The 23409-nt window shown below is 38.3% G+C and overlaps 1 protein-coding gene across 1 annotated transcript in view; it reads right to left on the bottom strand.

The window, feature by feature from the left end:
* lama2 (laminin, alpha 2) overlaps window positions 1–23409 on the bottom strand; it is a 226331-nt gene that overhangs the window by 4576 nt on the left and 198346 nt on the right. Inside the window, 19 exon segments of the mRNA XM_085133739.1 lie at window positions 99–229; window positions 455–583; window positions 745–814; window positions 1103–1180; window positions 2207–2287; window positions 2712–2807; window positions 3128–3221; window positions 5295–5407; window positions 9264–9356; window positions 11044–11215; window positions 12965–13141; window positions 13244–13395; window positions 17817–17870; window positions 19121–19276; window positions 21229–21349; window positions 21973–21984; window positions 22268–22406; window positions 22524–22668; window positions 23100–23262. Of these exon segments, the coding sequence (XP_084989865.1) occupies window positions 99–229; window positions 455–583; window positions 745–814; window positions 1103–1180; window positions 2207–2287; window positions 2712–2807; window positions 3128–3221; window positions 5295–5407; window positions 9264–9356; window positions 11044–11215; window positions 12965–13141; window positions 13244–13395; window positions 17817–17870; window positions 19121–19276; window positions 21229–21349; window positions 21973–21984; window positions 22268–22406; window positions 22524–22668; window positions 23100–23262 (2176 nt within the window).

Raw genomic sequence — 23409 nt, 5'->3', positions numbered from 1 at the left:
TCCCTGCTGTTTTTTTCTAGTCACAAGGAGGGTCTTATCCTGTATTTACTATACACACTATATTTGGTGCGACTGAGCCATAAATGAGTGTTGCGTACCTTGCCATCGACAATTTCTAGCCCCAGTCCATCATTGCCTTGATTACTGACTGCCAAAAGCACTCCACTGGTTCTGCTGGTTCGGAACTCTAATGCTATGGACACATCCAGACCCACTCTATAGGATGAGACTAGATAAAGACAAAGAGTAACTGTTGGCGAGAAATGGAAGGCACATTTTGTACAAAGACATTCCAATAAGTAAAATTTATTCAGATCAATATATAATAAAATAAAATAAAACAGCAAAACAACCAAAATCAGGTCATTGCTAGGTAATTACAACATGACCAGGAAAAAAAATAATCCCAGCCTTATGTTCCCCTTTCACGTACATGCTCTGAGCGTCATCTCACCTGCTTTTAGAAAGCCAGTGCCCTCAAAATAAGTGCCTGTCTCAGTAGCAACGAAGCACCTTCCAACCATATGACTGGATGTGGGTGTGGCCATGTCTAGTTTAAAGTCAATCATGGACTCAGAAGAACCTTGATAGAACGAGAGAAAGTTAATAAAAACAATTTGGGCACATTCAAAAATAGCATCTCGTATATCAAGCTGTTACACTATTCTTTTGAGAAAAAAACACACCAAAACAGAGAGACATTAAAACCGATATGCACTCATTAAATACAATACAAACCATTACCTGAAACACCTCCTACAGGGCTTCCAGCCACCCTAAGGTCACGAATACATCCATTGATACTATAGAGAATCTTGACGAAAAATAAAAGAGTTGATAAAAATGACCTTTGTTGAACAAAGATCACTCAAAATCTGACTGATACTAACTTCAGTCCTCGAAAACTGGATAATCATGCTAGAAGTTCTTAATTTTTATACTGAAATGACACTCAAGCTATTTCAATTAATTGAAACCAACTAAACTGACAACAAACAAGTGAAGCACCGAATTGAAATAAAACTATGACGGCATGTGTTGACATGCAATGAAAGACGTATTATCTATTTTTAAATGGTGTGTGTGTGTGTGTGTGTTTTACCGGTCCTATTCGTTTTGTGGTATAGTTTTGTGGTAATCCGCCAATGTACAGAATCCCCACCACATCTAACAGGTCAGCCTGGCAACAACAACACAGTTCATTAATGCAATATTTCTGCAGTGCTCACAGTCACACACAATTTCATCTCTATTAGTACAGATAATAAAAGCAATTCTGTCTGTCTGCTTCCTATATTATTAATTGATTATTACAATAATGTGTCTCGAGATGACCATGTCAAGGTGATGTAGCAGAGAAAATTGACAAGACACAAAAATACAGCATAAAAATATAAAATTAGAAATGCAAACAGTGAATACACCCCCTTGCTGGGCCACAGTTTAAAGTCCAAATATGAACAAATATTTCCTCTCCCAATGCAACATGCAAAGAGTCTTTTCTGATGCTTCCTCTGTGATTTTTTTCCTTTGTGCTACGCAGTGTTGTAAAACACTTTATTTTGGTTTCCTGTACCGCTGTGTACAACATCTTTGACATAAATCATTGTGAAACTTTGTGTTAGCCACAGTTTAAGTTCATGATTTACTGAATGACATTATAATGGCAAGATTTTGACTACCTCATTGTGACAATAGAGGGCAGAAACAGGACTTGGGCTCAGTGATGCAAGTTCAACTTTTAATTCTAGGTTTCAAAGTTATGGAGCTGGTTCTCTCTGTGATGTTCTGTGTACATCACTATGGACACTTACAGATGTATTGATGCTTACAGCTTAGATACTCTGTTTAACCTCTTCATATTTCTGAAATATTATAGTGTAGGTTTTTAATAAAATACACCGCTGTGCAGCCAGCAGACCTGGCAGCATATGCTGCCAACACCACTTCTTTCACGGAAATGCGCTTGTAGCTAGATATTGAACCCCTAGGTTGACTTATTGTTTGGCAGGACTGCCAGTGTTAAGAAGCTAGATAAGGAATAACACCTTGGATGTATAAACGTCATTTATAGTACAGGTCCAAGGACTATTTCTGATGTCACTGACAAGTAATGAGTAACGTATGAGAAGCGGAGTTTGAGCAAATTACGGCTTTTGCAGGTCATGCATTGTGTTATGCTACATGTATGAGTTATTCTGAGCACCTTCTTTGGACTTGACATCATTTTTTGGAACCGCCTATTCACAATAAGCGTGGCTCTCTGCCTGTCACGCGTTACGCTGATCTAGGAACAAAAACCAGAGACAGAGAGAGAACAAAAAGGAAGTAGACATGGTGAAGTAACTGAATCACAAGCATCCGATAATTTCATCAATGACTAAAATGTTGCCTTGGACGTATGAAGACTGACAACCTGTCTTTACATGCTGTGATTTTTCCAATGTGTTCATTGCAGTGTAACACAAATTGTTATCCCTAATAAGGAAAGTGCAGATTTTCTATTCTAAACAATTCTTTTAAGAGCTATAAAACAACAAGCAACAGAACTTTTATTCCAGAAACGATAATTGCAGTTGAGCTCTTGAAACAGTAAAGACTTTGAATCTTATCATAATGTTGCATACAAGATGTCATGCAGATCAAATCCAGACAGGAGATGCTGTTCAAATAATTGAAGAAATGTGTTAAAAACCTAAGAACTGTTGTACCTTATGCCAGCTTCCATCATTGATGGAGTATGGGACACAGTCGGATATGTTTCCATGGCCAAGATCATAACCCAGACAAACCTGACCATTCTTGATCTTAAATAATAAAAAAGGGTTTTCATGATAGATGAAGGAGAATAACAAGCAGACATGTAAAACAGAGTACATACAGCTTTAACCTCTATACAGTTCTACAGCACAGACAGAAATCAAACTGGAAATTTATCAGGTGAAATCTTTTAAGTTGTAAAAGCAGTTCAGAGTGTGTACCTACTGGGCCTAATTTGGAAAACAAACACACAAAGAGCAAACTTTACATCCCTTTATGAGATTAAGTCTTAAACTAAAAAAATACTACAGGACAAACAGCAGTAGAGAAACAACTAAAAACACCTGCCAGTATATTAGATAGTTACCTGTATGGAAACAAAGTCAGCATGGTTGATTCTTGCCATGTAGAAAATAAGACCGGATGACTCCTTTGTCCTCAGCTCAAACTCAATTTTCAGTCTGTGGAGAAAAACCCCCCACAACAAACAAACACAGGAATACATTGTAGTACAGTTGCAAGAAAGGGTTTCTGAATTGTCAAGGCAAACAGGATCTGACTAAACTGATGACACACTAACAGTTGTATTTTTTGTAATCACACAGACTCAGACCAGAAGAAAGAAAGAAATGAACCTCTTCATTAATGATTTCTCTTAAGGCTAACTGGAGAGAGGGAGGTGGCTGTAGAGCTGTGAGGCTCTTTAAATAAAAACATGGAGTATTCTTACTGACAACGCCTGCTCTCTAAAGAAAGATACGTTGGTTTGAACCAAGGACCTAAAAGCAGCATCATAGAAAAACTGTATGTAAAGCATCAAAAGCATACTTAAGTCCCTGGGTGTTTATAAATCCACAATAAGAAACTGTGTATAAAAGGAGGAAATACAGGACTGTTGCTACTCTCCTGGAAGTCCTAGTGAAGAAGAACTCAAGCATAACAGGAAAAAAAACAGATGCATAAATCATTACAACTTGCTAGAGTTCACATTTAGAATTTAAGTTAATGAAAGCCATTGCACGACCACATTGTGGCATGTTTTAGGTTTGCAAGAGACCTTTCAAGCTTTGCTACTTAAGCACCTGGATTCCTTGCAATCATTGTGCCCTGTAGCCTGTGACTCTGAAGTTACTGTAGGAGCAGTCCAAAAAGATCACAACCTAAAGCAACAATGAACAGCCTAAAGAACAAATGAATGGTTGAAAACAAAGAAATAAAGAGTCGAAAAAGCCTACGTGAAATATATGACTGATGCTACTGATACAAAAAGACATTACTAAATTCTAATAATAAGAGTTTGTGTAAGACAGGAAATCTTAAAGACCTGTGATCAGTTTCTGTTATTATATAGTCAAACGATTCGATTGATTGAGATCAGGGCATACAGCATACAAAATAATGTCTAGTATGTTCTTTGACTGTACCATTTCAATATTTCAAACCATATTTTCCACCCCAAAGATTTACATTAGTAATTGTCTTTAGTTCTGCATAGCCTTGATTATTACAAGAAGTGTTTCTAAGGACAAACTTAAGTTTGAAGAGTTCAATACCTGAGTCAGGTTTGTGTTTTCTAGCACTGACAGAGTAATGGATACATGGTGATTTACTTGGACAGCAGGCTGCCTTGCAGCTTAGGGAGCATGTGAAGTAATTAAATGTTACAAGTGTGATTCTTAAAACAGTCAGAGACACTGCCCAAGACACAAATCCCTCGTTTGCACAGACCACCAGGACAACAACTAAAACATACTCAGACCTTCGCCTTGTTTGTAGAGTGTGTTTTTTTTGCTACTGTCAGTTTGCTGTGGACCAGAGGGGTTGTTCTGACGGCTGGTCCAGCCAACATGTTCATTTTTTTAAGACGTTGTTTCTTATACAGTAGATTTTGACCCGGTGTACACCTCTCTGTTTGTAGGAATCACATCCTGTCAAAACTACCGCTCACTTCTGCTTTTTATTTATTTATTTAGAAATGTGCTCCGTACTGCAGATCACACACACATATCTGGGGTTGCTATGTTCACTATGTTACAGGTGGTGGGGTTATACTGTAGCTACATTTGTAACTGGGGTGATTAACTTTTACAGTATTTTCTTTTTATGCTGCTTCATCCAACTATGTAATTATTCAGAAAAACATTAAGGGCATATCATCTGTAATAATGACATACTTACAATGTGCTTCAAATGCACACAGTTCTACTTGCATATTACAATTTCTTGCTAAGGTGATCATGCAACTGTTACTTAATAATATTGGAATATTTCCTCCCATTGCACATTTTTCTTTACAGTAAATAATTTGCAATAAACTCAAATTGATTGAGATGAATATTTTCATTGCTATTAGATCCAAGTTTTAGACAATACTACAAAGGTTTGTCTCATCTATAACAGCTACTGCATAACTTAACTGTAAAAACCTAAATTCCACAAAGCAGCACTGTCTACATGTTAGCCAAGAACCATTAAAATAATAAATAACTCAGATCCATTTTTCATTTGAAAAAGCTCATTTGCTTTGAACGTACTTGTCTCTGACATTGTTGTCATCAAAGGCGAAGCTCATGTGGCTGTTTCTGGTCAATCCAAACTGATAGGCCTTCTCAAGTGCTGTTGGGGCCACAGCTGATGCACATGATTCCTGGAGATTGGGACATAACATGTCAGTTACAGTGACAAGGTCTCACCGCACCGCTTCAATTGGCTCTTGTCAACGTGAACCCTAATACCCAGACAGAACACATGCCAATCACACTAATAGGGTTCGTTCTTCTGATCTGCAAGGGCTCGCAGGGTTGGCAGGTCACGATGACGCACCAAACAGTACTTTACATAAGAGATCATTGAAAATGTTTGAAAAAAATCACTTTAAAGGCACAGTAGTTTTTAGATAATCTAAACAATACAGTCAATTAAAAATAATCTGATTGTCAAACACAGTATAGTCCAGTATAAAATTCTCAATCTTTTGCACTGCTGCTATGTTATGGACCATGAAACCCATGGTGTGCGTATCATCATAGGTAGGTTCAGATCCTTCCAATAAGCCTGTGGTTAAGTGGTTAAGAAAACGGGAGACTGGATGCTTGTCATGCTTATCAATTATGTTCTTCATCACATCAAAAAAGCTGATGGCATGGCAGATTTGGTGTTTTTCTGTGGAACATGGCATCGCCTAATTTTTAGGACCCCTGTGCATGTTTTTATTTCATCTAAACCAGGCATCACAGCTGTTTTCTCTTAATAATAATAATAATAATAATAATAATAATGGATTGCATTTATATAGCGCTTTTCGAGGCCCTCAAAGCGCTTTACAATTCCACTATTCATTCTTGAATTGCTTTAGTTGTGTATTATTTTAGTAACTTATTCAATTCGTGTTTATGTGCTGTCTCTTCCCGCACTCTGCAGTTCAGTCAGCAACCACCAGGTGTCATTGTTGTATCTCACACCATCTTATTTTAGGCCTTCCAAGACATTTCTCTTTTCTGCTTGCTTCTATTTAATCCCTCCTCACTCTTATACCTCTTCTCCTTTTCCTCCTTGTCCAAGTCTTTATGTTTTCCCTAATTTCATGATGCCCACCTATCCTCCCATCTGCTGCTTTCATTTTCCCTCCACTCCTGCATACTTTTATCTTGCTTCTTCTTTTTCCTTACTTTATTTATTCCTTCCATTGTCCTCACTTTTACAATTACTTTATTTCCCCACAATTATTCCCTCTGCTTTCATATTTTCCTATACTAGCATCAGATGCAACTTTACTTTGTTGGTTACTCTAAAACAATATCAATTTCACTTTCTCCTTTTCAAAAAAAATGATACCTTCTTTATTTTTGTCTACTTGTCTCAAAACTCAAAACATCTGTCTTTTCCCCCCCTATACTGCTCATCTTCACTGGTTTATATTTCTTATTCATTTTTTCTTTCTAAGTCTCCTGTAGTATTCTTTGTCCTTTGTGCTCCCATCATCTGCTTTACTATCTTTGCCTCTCTTCCCACCCACCCAATTTTCCTTTCTTCCCTCTCCTCCTGTTGTCTGTACCAGCATGTACCGATAAATCCCACTCATTCCACATTCTTTTACCGTACATGGTTTTTCTTCTGCTTTGTTCTTCCCAAACTGTACTGATCTTCTATTTCCCTCAACTTTCTCCACTTTTCTACACCTCTTTTTTTGGCTTTTACTTACCAAACCCTCTGTTCCCATCGTACCCTCCTGTCATTGCCCTCTCTCTCTACTTCTTGCTTTACTTCTTGTCCTTGGCCCTTATCTGTTTCCCTCTATTTTTTATTATCTTACACTTCTATCTTGTCTCACTTACAGTCACCTGAAGTCCTTCCGTTGTGCTTCTACTTAATTTTGTTACCTCGTATCACCTCTAATAGTCTTTCCAGATCTAGACTAGTCTTCTGTTCACACCTCAGTATCTGGTCTTTCCTTTGTCCCCCGTCCCCCCCCTAATTCCCCCCCTTCCAAAAGCTTCACACTGTAGTTTGTGTCTCTCCTCTTTTGAATATACAGTAATGCCTATTAAGTGATACAGGTACTTTGCCATACTTCAAGTGTGAGTGCGTGACAAAGTTAGCAAGAGAGAGAGGATCTGAGACGACTGAGTGTATGTGTGTCTCAATCTCCAATCCTCTCTTGTTCCCTTTCAAGTGAAGACATTCCCCACACCGTGACCTTGCTTTGTTACAGCTGACACTCACCTCTTATCACTCTCTGTCCCCATATCCGCTCCTCCTCTTCAACCTCAGTCTTTTTCCTCTTTCTTATTCTTCCCCTATCTAACAAAAGGCAGACGTCACTTGCTCAGAAGTCCTTTACTTCCCTCTCCTTTCATTCTTCTCCCGTTTCCTCTCCTCCGTCTTTCCATTAAGCCAACAAAAGCTGAGCGCCACTCTGTTCAGAAAGACTCTCCCTTTTCGTTGCACCTTTTCTCTCTTCCCTCTCGTCTTTCTTCTATCCTTTTCCATCCTCCTCTTCTTTCCTTCCTTTCTCTCATCCCTTCTGCATATTTCCATTAAGCTAACAATGGGAAGACGGTCTTCCATTCAGGTCTTTGGTTGGAGGTCACACCAACAGAATCTGTCCTTTAGCCAGAAATTTATGTATATATATATATATGTGTGTGTGTGTGTCTGTGACGAGTGAAGATGAGCCTGTGTGTGTAGGTAAGAGTTTTCACCACTTTCTATAGTTATAAAGTCTATACTGTGCTTACTGTATTTCAGCCACTGGAAAGAAGCTTTTAGGAACAAGAACTGCAGATCAAACTGATATACTGCAGCTGGATCACCTGTTATACCTATGATTGTGAAAATCTGGGATGATAGCTTTACAGGTGTATAATACATACTATTTATGTGGTAGTTTGCTGGTCTGGAGCATTCAGGTACATGTTAAAAACAATGGCACAATCACAGGAGTGAAAATTCCCCTCTAGGTCCAACTGCGCAATGTTTAGAGAAAGTGAAGGAAAAGAGAGAAGACTTAACAAGTATGGCTTATTTGGAACGGTTGTCAGGAAAAAGTCTTAAGCTTGCAACTGCAACAGGAAAACAATCCCAAGCACAGCAGCAAATCTACAACAGAATGGCCGAAGAAGAAATGAACCAAGATGTTGCAATGGCCAACTCAATGACCAGACCTCAACCTGACTCAAATGCTATGGTGGGACGAAGAGAAGAGTGCGCCAGGCTTCCTCCACAACAATGTGAGATACTGTTAAATTCATATAGATTATTATTCCAAGGTATTGCTGCTAAAGGTTGTTCTACAAGCTACCAAGTCACGATGCGGTCATTCTTAGTCTTTCACAGGAGTACCCAGAATCCTGTGAACCTTTATTGTTTTTTTCTGTTTATTTAGTTTTTATTATTCATGCCCTCTTTTGTACCATGAAAACAGAGACATTTCTCAATTTGATTATCTCAGGTCCTTCAGATTTTCCCTGCCACGCTGTCTTTAAATGAAACTAAATCCCAGAGACCACAAAACTGATGGAACACACAAAATAAATGCTGAACACTCCTCTCAGTGAATGTCATCTCTTTTGCCAATGCGTTGAAGTCAGTCAACAAGGTTAATTTCAGCTGATAAACTGGTGCATCCCAAACTATAACAGATACACCATCGGAATATCAAACAAGTAAGCCCCTCTTCTTCTCAGTACCTAATGTTAAGGGCTCTCGAACAAAGCACTTAACCCTCAGCTGCTCTGGCAGAGGTGGTCAGTCACTGCCAGTTGAGGGCTGTGTTTGCACCAATTTCTCTGCCTGGCCTCAAGTAGCAGACAGATAGAAGAGAACCTTGGGTCATGATGATGCCATGGGTGGAGTAAACACAAGGTTACTCTCCAGTCCACTAAATCTGTGTCTGAGATAGTTACCAACAACTACAACTACAAAATCTGAGTGACACAATCTTACACTTGACTTAATAATAGCAAACCAGTACTGAGTTTGTGTGTTTGCATGTGTGTGTGTACCACATCTGAGCTGGGTTTCTGTTTATCACTGGACGGTGCTACAGTAGCAGGTGCATGGGTTGCAGCAGCAGGTAGGGAAGGGGACGTGGCCTCCTGCAAGTCAGCAGTTGGAGGGAAGCAGATTAGTGGCAGCCAGAGAGACAGAACGATGACAGAGCAGATGATAATGCCAAAAAGCAACGGTTCCCATTCCTTATTAGACTCTCACCATAGTTTCTTCTAACAGATGAATAGATCAAGGCCTATTTCTAGTTTTTTGGGGGTTTTTTTAAAGAAAAAGTCACATTTTGCAGCTGAAAATATAGCCTGTTTAACATTATTAATGTTGCAGCTCAGTGTAAATGAAGGAAATTATAGACCTAAGATTTAAAAAGCTAATTAGAGGCAGTTGTCACATTATCAATCAGAATGCAAAGAGAAAAAGGAAAATGCTCAAATTAAAGTCTGAGTTATATTTTTCAGAGGTTCACTGAGGCCTATGGAGCCTCTTCGACCTCTCACTTGTACTCGGTGACTATCAGAAGAATCACAAATACAGAAGCCGTGACAGAGAAGTGGGAAGTAAAGAAGCTCTTTTCATTCATACGCATGCTGAGTTGTTGTGTTCTGTCAACTGTGATTCAACCAGTGTTTACTTCTTCATTTTGACAAAATCCTCCTACTGCTGATGAAAAATTCATGTCACAACCTGTGTGCAGAGCTCCATTGCTTAATCATTTGAAAACAATGTGCTAATAGCCAAAATTGTGCCGTTCAATTTTTAAAAACTGTTGTTTGATAATGAAAACATGTCAATATTTTAACAGTGTTGTATCCAGTACAAGACAAAAATGGCAGTAATGATGTTTTCTATAGTATCTGCTGTATACTACATTATGATGTTAATTTAACAGACTTCTCTAGGAGTCAAGAGTCTTAACAAAGCACCAAACAAACAAAGCATGACATATATAAATACACATAAAAAACACCCTAATAACACTTAATGTGTAGATGAGAACTCAGAGAACTGTGGCTTTTACAGCCTGCAGTCTAAATCATAAAATCAGATGAATTCTCAGCCCATAAAGCAACAAACCAGAATTATAGCTAGGACAGCAGAGTTCTTTGGCTCTGTGCTTGAAGATCAATGTTCCTTAAGAGGTGTAGTTTAGCAGCTAACTGGGTAACTGATAACCTATGCCTGCTGTAAGCCATATATGTGAAATATATCTTGCCTAACCCGGTGCTAAGAGTGTAAAAATGACTGACTTTACCGCCTGCCAGCTTCTTAGAATAGTGGCTAAATGTTAGCTCAGAGTGTTTGGCTCCTCTGCACTCATAAAGCATTAATTGTATGCACAGTTAGCCTAGCATAACGCCATGGCTCCACTCTGTATGACAGGCTGCCAGGGCTGGCGTTTAGTGACTCAAGGCTAAAGGGACTATAAAGAAAAGTTAATGGGCTGTACAACTGCTGTGTGATGAATTGCTAAGCTAACACGGCAGGCCGTGGCTGCATTTCATCAGAGAGAGAAAGGGAGTGAGAGTATATTCTGAATAACAGAGTCAGAAAAATAGCACTGTAGCCCTGTAGGACAGCTGTACACAGGTGAATGTGTGTCTTTTACTACACTGTGTTCTATGTGCCTAACATGCACATAATTATTTGTTTTTATATTTTGAAAATGTTCAAACAGTCTAAAACAGGCTGACTAACAAAAACAATGGCCATTACAATTTACTTATTAGTTGTAACATCCTTTATTAGTTTAAGGGCATGTTGCTATATTAAACTTACAGCAGGAGGACTTGGACGTGGTGAGATGGGGGTTGAGGGCTTTGAATCCTCTTTTTCTTTCTCGAGCTCCTTCTCTGCTGGTAGAGGAGGTGGAGGTGGCGGTGGGGCGAGGTTCGGGCACTGACCAATTTCAGCATTCTCAAAGGAAACAGACTGAGCGAAATCTGACAAACTGAGAGAGGAACAGGCAGTTAGATGTAAAAATCATGTGCACAACAGAATTAAATAAATCTGTACATATCAAGGTTTGCTATGGTTTATTATTTCAAGCCTTAATTTCATTTTCTTCACAAAATAAAGTAGATATTTAGTATTTTACATATACAAATAAAACTGCAACTAAGAAATATCAGGCTGAAATGACTATCATCACTGTTGCGTGTGGTGGATTCCCTGCTGGTGAATAAAAACAACAATCTTGCCTATCTGATGAGCTACTAAACTTGTAAACAGGCCTGACATGCACATAATTTTATGGCTAAATCAACTGAGCATAGTCTTAGATCAAGCAGGCCACAAAACCAAGTTTAGCCCCAAAACCAAGTTTAGCCCCTGATTCCAATACATCAACTGATGCCAGCTGATTCAGTTTATACACTTCCAAGTATTTATACATATATTTGTTTCACACAGGGCACATTCTTTAAGTAGCTTTTCGCCTGTCTCCACTTGCTTTTTTCTCTTCAAGGCACTTTGCAACCAGCTTCACCACGAGCCTCTCACATCTTTTGTCACCAATCCCTGTTCTGCTCTGTTACATAACATTACTTTAGATGGATATAACATTTTCTTTGACAAAAGTGGTTCTGCCTTAGATACAATACCAGCAAAAAACCCACGAAAGACTAAACAATCCCTGTTAGCCAAACGATTAGGCTTCACAATGCTCTAAAACCTCAGCTTACAAGGGTTTTTTCCAACTCCTGCTCTCATCATTTAGATACATATGTGTGAGCAGAGCATTGGCACTCAGGTCTTTTATTTGGATGGGACTGCCAACCAGATCTTTTTGGCTTAAAGCAATGGTGTCCAACTCCAGGCCTCAAGGGCTGGCATCCTCCAGGTTTTAGATATCACCCTGGGTCAACACACCTGAATAAAATGATGATTTCATTATCAGGCCTCTGGAGAACTTCAAGACATGTTGAGGAGGTAATTTAGCCATTTAAATCAGCTGTGTTGGATCAAGGACGCATCTAAAGCCTGTAGGACACTAGCCCTCGAGGCCTGGAGTTGGACACCCCTGGCTTAAAGGGAGGTTGTCCTAAAGGGGAGAGGTTGTTTCAGACACTGAGTGAACTGACAGACAGGCACGCAGATGTAAGCTTAGAAAAGGTCGGGGTGATAGGACTGAAATGAAGGGAACAACGCAATCATAAACAGACAAAGACGAGGTGGTGTAATCTGAGTTATGAGCATGTTTATGATGCTGGACAGTTCAATTACTGCTGTTCAGGCAGAAAGACGGGCTTTATCATCATCAACACCACCAGCACGACCGTGACCTGCTGCAATTGCATTAACTACACTTTAACCTGTCAGTGTATAAAGTCTATGGTGATCATTAAGACAGTAAGTACAGTGTTTAAATATGGATCAAACAGGTTTAACAGGAACATTTTAAACATAATGTAAAGCAATGGGATAGTGAATTAGTACTTTCACCCATGTGTGATCTCAACATTGTAGGAGACAGAAGCTTTTCTAGTGGCAGATCCACACTGTTTGTATCAAAATTTTTTAAAAGCTAACTTAAAAACAAGTCTACAGCCTAAACTAGCATTTCAATAAACTGCTGTTAATCATCTTAAAAAACACCAAACACTGCTGTTCAACTGAAGATCATGCATGTATCAAATACATTTGTAGAAAACAAATCTGTTCACAGTTAAATCTGACAGAGTGACAAAGTTTAACATACACAGCATTGATCATGAGGTTCCATATGCATCCTTTGAAGGGGATGTTGGCTCTGTTGGAGGTCTGCTCTACTTCTGCGGGAATACCACCAAGGAAGATACGCTGCAAGTTCAATGGCTGGTCATTGGGAAGCACGCCCTGCATCCTGGCTTCATCGTCCACGTGGACTGCAAAAGATCTGTTGGAAAAAAAAAATTCCAAAATGAGGAAATGGATTATAACACACAATAAAACATCTTCAACAGGAGTTTGTTACTTCATAACAAAAACAAACGCTAACCTGCCAGCTAGCCTCTCTATGCGGAGTGTGTGCTCTCTGCCATCATTCAGCGTGCCTTGTTCAGGTCGTCTGGTGGCTTGTCGCCGATTGTGGCTGCCGGTAGACACTACGACTTCCAGCGAACCTCTGGTCAGCATGACTGAGAGGTAGGGCTGCCAGAGTTGGAGATAAACTTTATTAACAGGGTCAACATGAACATTCAAACTAACCCTAGGAGACAGAATATGGTAAAGTTCAAGTAAATCTGCATAAGTAAATGCAAAAGGACTTTATTTTTTTAAATTCAGTACATTCAGTCCAGTGAAATATATCAGAAACTTTATTTTGATGAGTAGAAAATGACATGAAAATGTAGGCGTTTGATTACAGATTATTTCCTAAAAACACACAGGGGAACTGCAACAACAACAATCTTTTTTTAGCTTCTAATCCATTTATGTTGTTTTAAAGAAGACACACACACACACACACACACACAAATAAATAAATAAATAAATGCACATTTGGTTGTAACTCTATATCCACATTGTGCAAAAAGAAAAAAGGGAAAGAAAGGGCATTGGATGAAACGGACAGAAAAAGAAAAACGGGAGGCAAAACAGAGTGAGGATTAGAGCAGAGAAAGGGTAAGGGGAATGGCGAGGTGAATGCAGGGAGATATATGGTATATAGAGCAAAATTGGGGGGAAATAAGCAAGATAAAGGAAGACGAAGGGAGTGGGGAGGAAAGGATAACAAGAGATGAGAGGAACGGGGAGGACAGGATAATAGGGGGAAGAGATGAGAGGGCAGAGAGCAAAACAGCAAGCACGATAGAGATGGCGAGAGAGAGAAAGAGTGAGACAGACAGAGAGGTGCTAGAGAGCAGTGGTGCAGGGTCAGGCTAATTTGAATTTTAATTCACTGTGTGCCAGAGGGCGAAGTGGGAGACAATTTACCACCTGAAAATGGAATTTCAATTTGAGGTCGGGGACAAATTGAACTGAGATGTAGCTACAACATGGCTCTCGCCGCGCCATCTCACACTCGTACATGGGTACAAAAGCACGCCCGCGCGCGTACACACACACTCATGCAGACTCGCATACAGGCGCATTTTACAAGAATGTGCACAAATACAACATTCATGCAAAACATGGTATGCTTTTCTGCATTTCTCATTCTATATCTTCACTCTAGAGCGTAAAGCTGAAGCAGGTAGAATTGTGCAGTCCATGTCTTTCAGGTCAGGCCTATTCAATATGTTTTTCACATTTTATGAGACAATCTAATGTCTTAATTAAAAACAAAAAATAATGTGATATCTCGAGGCAGTCAAAACTAGTGCAATCATTCAGTGGATAAGAAGGAAAGATAAAGAGTTTTGATCTCCAGTTTGTATAAAGAAAATTCTCTCTGTTGTTTTGAATGAGTGAGGAACTCAAATGTACCTCAAAACTGTCATCATCATTTTATCATCTCTCCTCCCTCTGTGCATATACTGACTTTTCCCATAGACTGTACATAAAAGATGAAGATAGCACACGTGCACATTCTTTAGCATTGCCAACATGGGGAAATTCTTCAAGTTAAAAAAAGACTTCATAAAAGTCACGTAAAAAAATTATACTGTTCACTATATCCTCAGTAAACACATTCCTAGTAAGTTTATAGTCTCAACCACTACACAGCAAATTCAAAAGTGTCAAATGTTTTGGTGTTAGTAGACTTCTTGCAAAAGTAGAGTTAATTTTACTCTAAGTAGAGTCACATTCTTTTAATGTAACTCTGAGGTGTAAAATGATAGTGTGTTGAGTGTTAAAAATTAGTGTTTCTATGTCAAATCTGGAGGTGTTACAATGGAAACATTAACTCTTGACCTCTTAACTCCGAACTCCTAGAGGGGCTATGACACTAATAGAGTAAATTCACAGACTCCGCCCCCAGCACCACAGATTCCGATCCAAGCTGAAGTGAAGCCGTTTCAGAACATTTTGCTCTACATATTTCTGAGTTGTTTGCCATGCTTGGTAAGTCATTTTTGTGAGATTGTTTCAATTATTATTATTAGCTTTTACTTCTGTGGCTTTTTGGAGTTTAGACAAAGCTGTGTGAAAGGCATTAGCCACGTTGCTCTGTGATAGCATAATATTCTGTTTTAGCTAGCTGAAAGGTATTGTCTGCGGGCAAATAGTACAGCCTTGAAAAAAAGCTTGCATATGAATTTTCAGTCAAGTTTTTGGTTAACTTAAATACACCTAAAACAATGTCTAGGTTGTGAAATGTTGGTATAATGGTGCTACTTCAAGCCTGAAAACAATCTCCCACAAAGAAAAACGAGCAAACAGCAGTAGCAGATGTCCTGACTGGGTTGTACATTTAGAGTCCTCCAGAGGTTTGTACACACGGTTTAGGTAAAAATGAAAAAGATTAAGTTTTTAAATTTAGTTCACCATTAACTGTTGTCTGTATTCTTCAGTTGTTTGAGAGAGCACCATTTTAACAAACATGTTCGGGTAGAATATTGCCTTTAAATATGGGCATTGGATTCGTATCTGGAATCTACAAGATACAAGTTATAGCTCAAAAATGATTCTTTTTTTTTTTGTCTTTTTTTACTGTGCTCCAGTTAGTACCAGATTATTTGTGCAATTAATTAGTGCATAACTAATTTTTATTGAATCTCCACACAGGATATGCTTGTGAAGGTGGAATATGGGGGAGAGCAGAAGTGATGAATGGAGGACATGCATATTGTATTGAAGAAAAGAACAATGAGCATGCTGTTGCATTTATCTATGTCAGGCCGTTTGATAAACAATATTCTAATGAAAGTGAGAACATGTACATTGCTCCATATTGTTACATGTTTCAGAAAATGTTTTGAAGTTGTGGTGCACAGTTCAAAATAAATGTTTTTCAAAAACCATTGCCTCTTTGTAATACATCTTTATTTCCAAAGGAATTTCTAGAAGTTCAGAAGAGTAAAATTCAAACTTTTTTAGAATTAATTAGAAGATAACTCTTATGTAGTTAAACTAAAATACTCTGTGAGAGTTAGTATAGAAACTCTTAACACCTAGTTAGCATTAATAAGTGTTAAATCATCAACTCCAGACAGATTTGGTACTTCAGAGTTAAATAAGAGTTAACATACCAACTCTCCAATAAGAGTTAAATTAACTGGTGTGGACCCATATAGACACTTTCATAGTGTTGAAATCAAATCTGACAGTGTTAATTTGGACATGCTGGATTTGCTGTGTACTGATGAGAAATATTGAATGTACAATTATAGTTCCATTTGGAATAAATCTGGTGAAAAAACAGGGTATTATTTATATTGTGACAGACAGGTTGCAACAGTACAGTAGTTTTGCAGGGCTATTAGTTTTTATTTTAAAGTGACCTGTGGCAAAAATGCTTTACAAATATTCGGTCACATCATGGTGGTTTCCATCTTTTACCTACAGGTGATTATTTGTTTTTCTTTCTTTATTGGCCAGCTTAAAAACAATCTACTGTTTTTCATCTTCCATAAGATATTCTTATTCTTCCACCTCTTTTCTTCTTACCTCTCCTCTGTACCCGTTCTTTCATTTTTTTTGCTCCCAGCTCTTTCCATTTTTTCAATTTTGTTCTCTCCCACAGCAGACTATCCTCCCCATCATCTCATTTCCTTACTTTTTAGCTTTGTTCTTACTTCTCTATCCTTACTTTCACCTCTAAATCTCTCTCCTCCATCCCTCCATCCTTTGTCTCCTGTCCCCTTCTCTCTGTGTCCCTCTCTAAAACAGCCATTAGTCAGGGCCAAGTTGAGTTGATGGTGTTTTTAACCTCGCTTAACCTTTCTCCACACATGCACGTACAGAGGCGCACACATACACACAAATGCTGTGCCTGCCAGCATAGTTAGCAAAAATTGATTTATGTGCCTAACAACCAGTGATGATGGATAAGCTAGAGGTAACCCTCTGTCCTCTCTACCTCTCTCACACACAAAAACACGACACACATTTAAATTTGCACGCGTGTGAGTGCCATCTTCACACCTGATATGACACACAAACCCCTTACGTGCACATACAAACACACACAGCTGCAAATATGACATGCTGCCCATGGTGTTTTCAGGGGAGTTAAAATAATGGATTTAATTATTTAGCACTGGCTAGGGTTGACAGGCATGTGTGCACATGTGTGTGTGCATGTGGGAAAAAAAAGGTGTTTTAGCTGTGAAACAATCTAATCAGTGTAGTTGCCAACAGAGTCAAATCTCATTAATATGCACTCATGGAAACTTAATTCACTTACAGAAAAGTTGCTTGTGTGACTGTGTGGATGCACTGGCAAAGTCAGCTAAAAGCTAAGATCGCCACTATACAATGAACATCCACAACAGCTACTAAAGGTGTGTATGAGTCTTTGCACATCTATGGGTGTGTATAAGTAAGAGTGTGCATTTTGGAAAACAACAATCCCATTAGCTCAGTTGCCAAAAACCGCAAATCTCATTAATATGCACTTATGTAACTGCCATTCACTTAGGCAAACAAGACAGCATTTGGGTCCAAACTGTGCATGGTGAACCCACCTCTCCTGACTGTCTTCTCTTCCTCTTGGACTTTGAAAGGCTCGTGGAGCGGGCCTGGATTGGAAAGATATTCAGAACAATGTTATTGTGCACAGATTCTTCCAATAAGTTTTCTGATACTGCCTTGGTAGCACTATCTAATAATGTCACACTATTAAGCATTAGTAAGGTATTGGGAAGTGCTCAATTTATTGTTTACATACATATTACTCCGCCTTGGTATGTCATTTATAAACAGAGATATGTTTATCTATCTGCTACTCTTACACCATGCACAGCTTTGAGTCATGAATCATGATCATATATCTGCATTTATAAATGGCCTTCTAAGGAGAAATAATGCTGTATCAATGATGAATTAAGCACTTGCTAACACCTTACTAATAGCTTCACAATGCTTTATCATAAAGTGCTATCATTACCTAATGGTACCCTTACACTGGATTACTCACTTGAGTAATGCTATTACTCAAGTGAGCCACTTGAGTCCACCTTGACCTGACTGAAATCACTCACACAGATTGGCAAATTATTGCCATAAATTTATAGACAAGACAGTTTACGATCAATTTGTAGCTCAGCTGCTCTGCGGCTGTTTTACAATTTCAATGAAAACGCTCACAATAGTTTTGGCTTTGCTGTTTTCCATAGTTAAACTGTACCATAAAAGGGGCAGATGTGCAAGAAACTTAACCAGAAAAAACTGAGCTTGCATTACAAGGTTTTTAATAGAAGCCATATTATTAGACAACAGGCACGCTGTTATGTTACCATGCACACACTGGCAAATTTTGTCACTACACAGCAAACATTGTTTTAACCCTTTAAAGTCAAATGGATGTTTTAAAAATGTTTCTTTAGCACAAATACAAAGATGCACTGAAACAATATACCAAACAATTTTTATATTGTATTTCACTTCCATACTACATAAATTCTATATACGTACTATATAATAAATTACTATACTGTACATTCTTGCAGTTTTATTAGATTTTATGGCAATTATTAACAACAATTTAACAATTTTTTAAAATATTTTCTGAAAAAATATTGAACACAAACTGGTGACAATAGAGAAAGATTTGAGTGATTAGTAGTGAATGAATATTTAAGTTCAAATGAAGCTACTCTCCATAGTACACTGTTCCCCACCCATGAGAAATATCTTACAACTATAACAGAATGAGGAACTTGATCAGATAAAATAAAGCAAAACTCAGATTTAAGAAGTATATTGTATTGGAGTGACTCAGTGAGTAAAACAGATGGACCAAAAAAACCCCTAATAAAATAACAACAACCTTCTGTCTGTTTGGTGACCCTCCGCCTACTGCCAGCAGTATGGTCCCAGTGTCTTCTAGAGTGCTGAATGACAGGCTGATCTCTGTGTCAACGGCCAGCGATAGACCACTCAGCTCCATGTATCCTGGCTTAGAGAAACTGACTGTGTGCAGGTTCTGCAAACAAAGAAGAAACAGTTTCACTTGACATGTATTTTAATTTAAGTACGTCAATGCACAGATCAGTTATTTAGTTCAGCACCGTCCATCATGCCTACAATGCAGAAGTCAAACAGAAAAGAGTGAAAATGACTACACAAGTCTGAATGTAGTAGATTAAATTTATATGACTTTTTGATATTTTAGTCAAGGTTTTTCAAAGAACAGCAACACATTTTAGGGGCACGCTGTTTCACACAGACTTTCTGGTGCATCATCATCCAGCTTTCCTTTTGTTACGGTAGTTGTAAAAATGAAATTCTCCCCCTCTATTTAACATACCTACCCACATGTGGTTTTATTACTTTAATAAGGACTTTTTCTTTCTTTTTTTTTTTTTACAACCACTAACTGCCTACATCTAACCTTAACCTGACTTTATACTATGCTTAAACTAAGTCTTTATTTTAAATCATTCACATAATAAGGACTTGCTTTTTTCCAAAAGACAAAGGTCTCCAGCCTGTGACTTACTCTCTACCATCACCACACGCAGAAAACAAGAGACAGACCTTCAGCAATCTTCTTCAACATTCTCCGGGCCTTGATACGCTTTGGCTGCATCTTTTTGTAAGTGAATGAATAGCACTAGTCATGGTTAAAACCTTGCATGGCTGTTGAAAGCTCCATGAGTGTGTTTGCATAATAGGCTTGAAAGATTAAAATATAAAAAGCAATTTAAGAAGTGTGTATATTCTTACAAATGCACTGATTAATACTTAATACATAGTTTGTGTCTGTGAGAGGAACATGAATATGAAAGGGTACTGCAGATTAAACACGTCTGTGCCTTTTTATTTTATTCTTTGTGCGGAAACCATCTTCCTACATAAAGAAGCAACTGAGTGAAAGGCAAATCAGAATGAAAGTGACATGTACTGTTGAAAAAAAAGCTGAAGAATTGCAAGGTCATCCAATCAACAGATTTTAATGCCTTTTCAGATTCCCCATTTAACGGATGATATGTTAATTATATGTACATATTCGCCGACCTGATGCATTCAAACATCAGGAATGATTTGCTTTAAATATTTTAGATTTAAAGCAAATCTAAAATATATAATACTGTAACTAGGGATGCAACGATACCAATTTTTTCAAACCGATACAATGCCGATACTTGGATCTAAGTACTTGCCGATACACAGTACAAAAACCGATACTTCTACCACACACACACACACACACACAAATGCAATGAATTGGAAGACAGGTTTTATTTTATTCTCTGCCGATAAAAAATAAAATCTTAATAAAAATGACCACAAAAAAATTTCAAGTGAAAAATAAGCACTTCTGTTAAATTATTGCGGAGTCTCCACATTGTAATTTAACAAAATATCACTGAACTATTGGCACTGTCCCGAGCTTTCAGAATAATAAATAAACACTTCTGTTTATTTATTATATTTCATATCGCAGCTCGAGTATGCTGAGAAGACGGTGCAATCCTATGTTTTCCACGACCGCCATTGGCTGGTCATCCAGAGCAATAAATCGAGTCAGAGCCTCTGTTATTTTAACTGCCTGTGGATTTTCTCTTGACATTTTTCTTCGCTTTTCCAAACCCTGAGTTAAAGTTGGCTGTTCCGGTCCACACTGCTGACATTTTGTTTAGCCTAGCTACAGCAGCCTCCAGTTTTTCTTTTTTATCTGGAGCCGCCAGTCTCACTCGCCTAACCCTGTGCCTGTTTAGCGCGGGATGTCCCCCTAGTGGCCAATCTAAAAAACTACAACAGAAATGACAAGCCGCCCTCTGATTAATGAAATAAGTTAGTATCGGTTCATGGTATCGGTTAACTTTTACGAGTATGAGTACACACACATTTTACAGTATCGGTATCGGTGCATCCCTAACTGTAACCAGAGGGTTAGCAATCATACGGGATGTTTCATAAAAGCTCACTTACCTCTACATTACATCCTTTAGTCACACCAGTATAATCTGAGCTGCTCAGAAGGTTATATGGCGTTCTGGAGATTTCAATGTCCCGAAGACAGCCCGCATACCTCTTCAGAATGACCTCTGACCTATATGAAGTGTAAGACAGTTTTACTTTGGAGTATTCAATAATCATAATAATGGTCAGTCTGCTCTTGTAGAAGTGAATTACTGCAGCAGTGAATTCGCAAGCAGAGTGATGCCTAAACATCAACAAGAATAATCTGAATATGTCGTTTGTCCATACAAATGCACTGGGATATTTTTCTATATTACTCATTTCAAGATGAGTATCTGTTATTCAAGAGAAAGTTCTTAAAAAATATCCAGCATATGATAATCCTCGTCAACGACTGCAATAAACATTCTTTTAGCAGCATAATACACTTTTTTTAAGTTACCCATCAATCTCAAAAATGTCAGCAAGTAGATTAACATCTAAATCTACTGAATATGCCAATAAAATATGGAAGGGAGTTATTCATATGAGTTATTCCACCAAAATGTTGTTGAACAAACGTCAAATTCAGATTAACAAAGGATAGAAAAAGTGATTTCTGAGAGTCCAGCCAACAAACAAACGTACATTCAGTGTGGGCTGTACAGCATTATCAGCAGGTCAGCCTCATGCACAGCTCAATAGTGAATACAGTTTATTTTTTTTATTGTGCTTGATTATAAAATGTATTTATTTATTTATTCATTCATTTACCTGGCTGCGATGCTGTTAAGAAGGAACATGACATTCAAGCATTAGCAAACACACAACCATATGGTAAACATGTTAACATTCTTAAACTAAACCTTCAATTCAACTTGCCATCTTTACTTTGATCATTGAACTGGTCAAGTTGTTTTTAATGTTTATGCCATTCAATTCACTCTGCTATGAGGTTTGATAGCCAGTTTCTGTAAATCAAACGCAAAACAATATGCAGCTCTCACACAGAATATCATGTAAGCTTTTATAAACTGAACCAACGTAAATTACAGCACTTTATGCGTACCTGTAATTTCCAATCGTTGGCAGACCTCCAAAATAGATTTTCTGGTGCTCCTTAAGGTTCAGACCAGTAGCTGACCCCAGAGATGTGGCCACAATCTTTTCCTCGTCACTGCTGTCAACGTCTACTATGGACACCGTGGCTTTGTTAAGAGTTGAAGATACATTATCAGCAACAGAACACGGAGAGATTGTATATGTATACCTTCTAATTTATCTGTCCCATTGATTCACAGCACAGGTTATATAAGAAGGCTTACATAGTTTCTTGTTTCTCGACATGGTGAGGGATTTCCAGTGGCCATCATTATGGCGCTTAGATGAGTTGGCACTTCCAACTCCAGATCCAAGGTCAAAGTTAACCTTCACTTTACCCTCTGACAGCTCCAGAGACATGAAGTCCTTCTGCAGAGAGCATCAAACAGGGAGAGACTGCTGTGACACTCTGGCGTTTCAAATTCAGTACAAATCAATAACAGCACAAGTCTGAAAAGATAGGATTTAACAACACGGTGTAAAATATACTGCAAAGGGTCCCAATATGGACTAGACTGAAGAAAATGGTTAAAATTATTTTATCAATTAATCAAATCTTGACTGATCAATAAAACAGCAGATTTTGGACACTATTCTTAATGTCACATAAAGAAAACTGTAATGTTTTCTTTTTAATTGTCATAAGACACAAGAAGTAAGAGCTTGACACCTGTTTGATTGTTCGATGTACATTTTACAGTATTTGTACTGTCTAAATAAATTTTAAAAAGCCTCACAACTTACAAAATAAACAAAATATCTGTCTCCATCATGGTGTTAATACCATATTAAACACATACCATGTCTTCAGCTGCCATATACATGAGCAGAGCATCAGAGGAGAACGTGCGGAACTTGAAAGTGATGGTGGAGACATTTGGGTTCCACCTGGTGGGTCGTCCCACTGCAGCGTAGCCTTCTCCATCCAGTTGAACGGTCCCTTCACCGTGGGAACGCTGGGGGCTACAAAAAAGGACCAATTTACAACTGCTTTGTTTCCTGTCCAACTGCCTGAGTTTGAAAGGTCACAAATAATTAAATGCAAAGTAGGCGAGACAATGAAACGCTCACTTGAATATTAGACCAACCAGAATATCTGCAAAAGACAGC

The sequence above is a fragment of the Neolamprologus multifasciatus genome, chromosome 15 (assembly GCF_963576455.1).
Source record: "Neolamprologus multifasciatus chromosome 15, fNeoMul1.2, whole genome shotgun sequence".
Classification (NCBI taxonomy): domain Eukaryota; kingdom Metazoa; phylum Chordata; class Actinopteri; order Cichliformes; family Cichlidae; genus Neolamprologus; species Neolamprologus multifasciatus.
The sequence above is the reverse complement of the archived record's forward strand: the minus strand, read 5'-3'. Positions and strand labels throughout refer to the sequence as shown.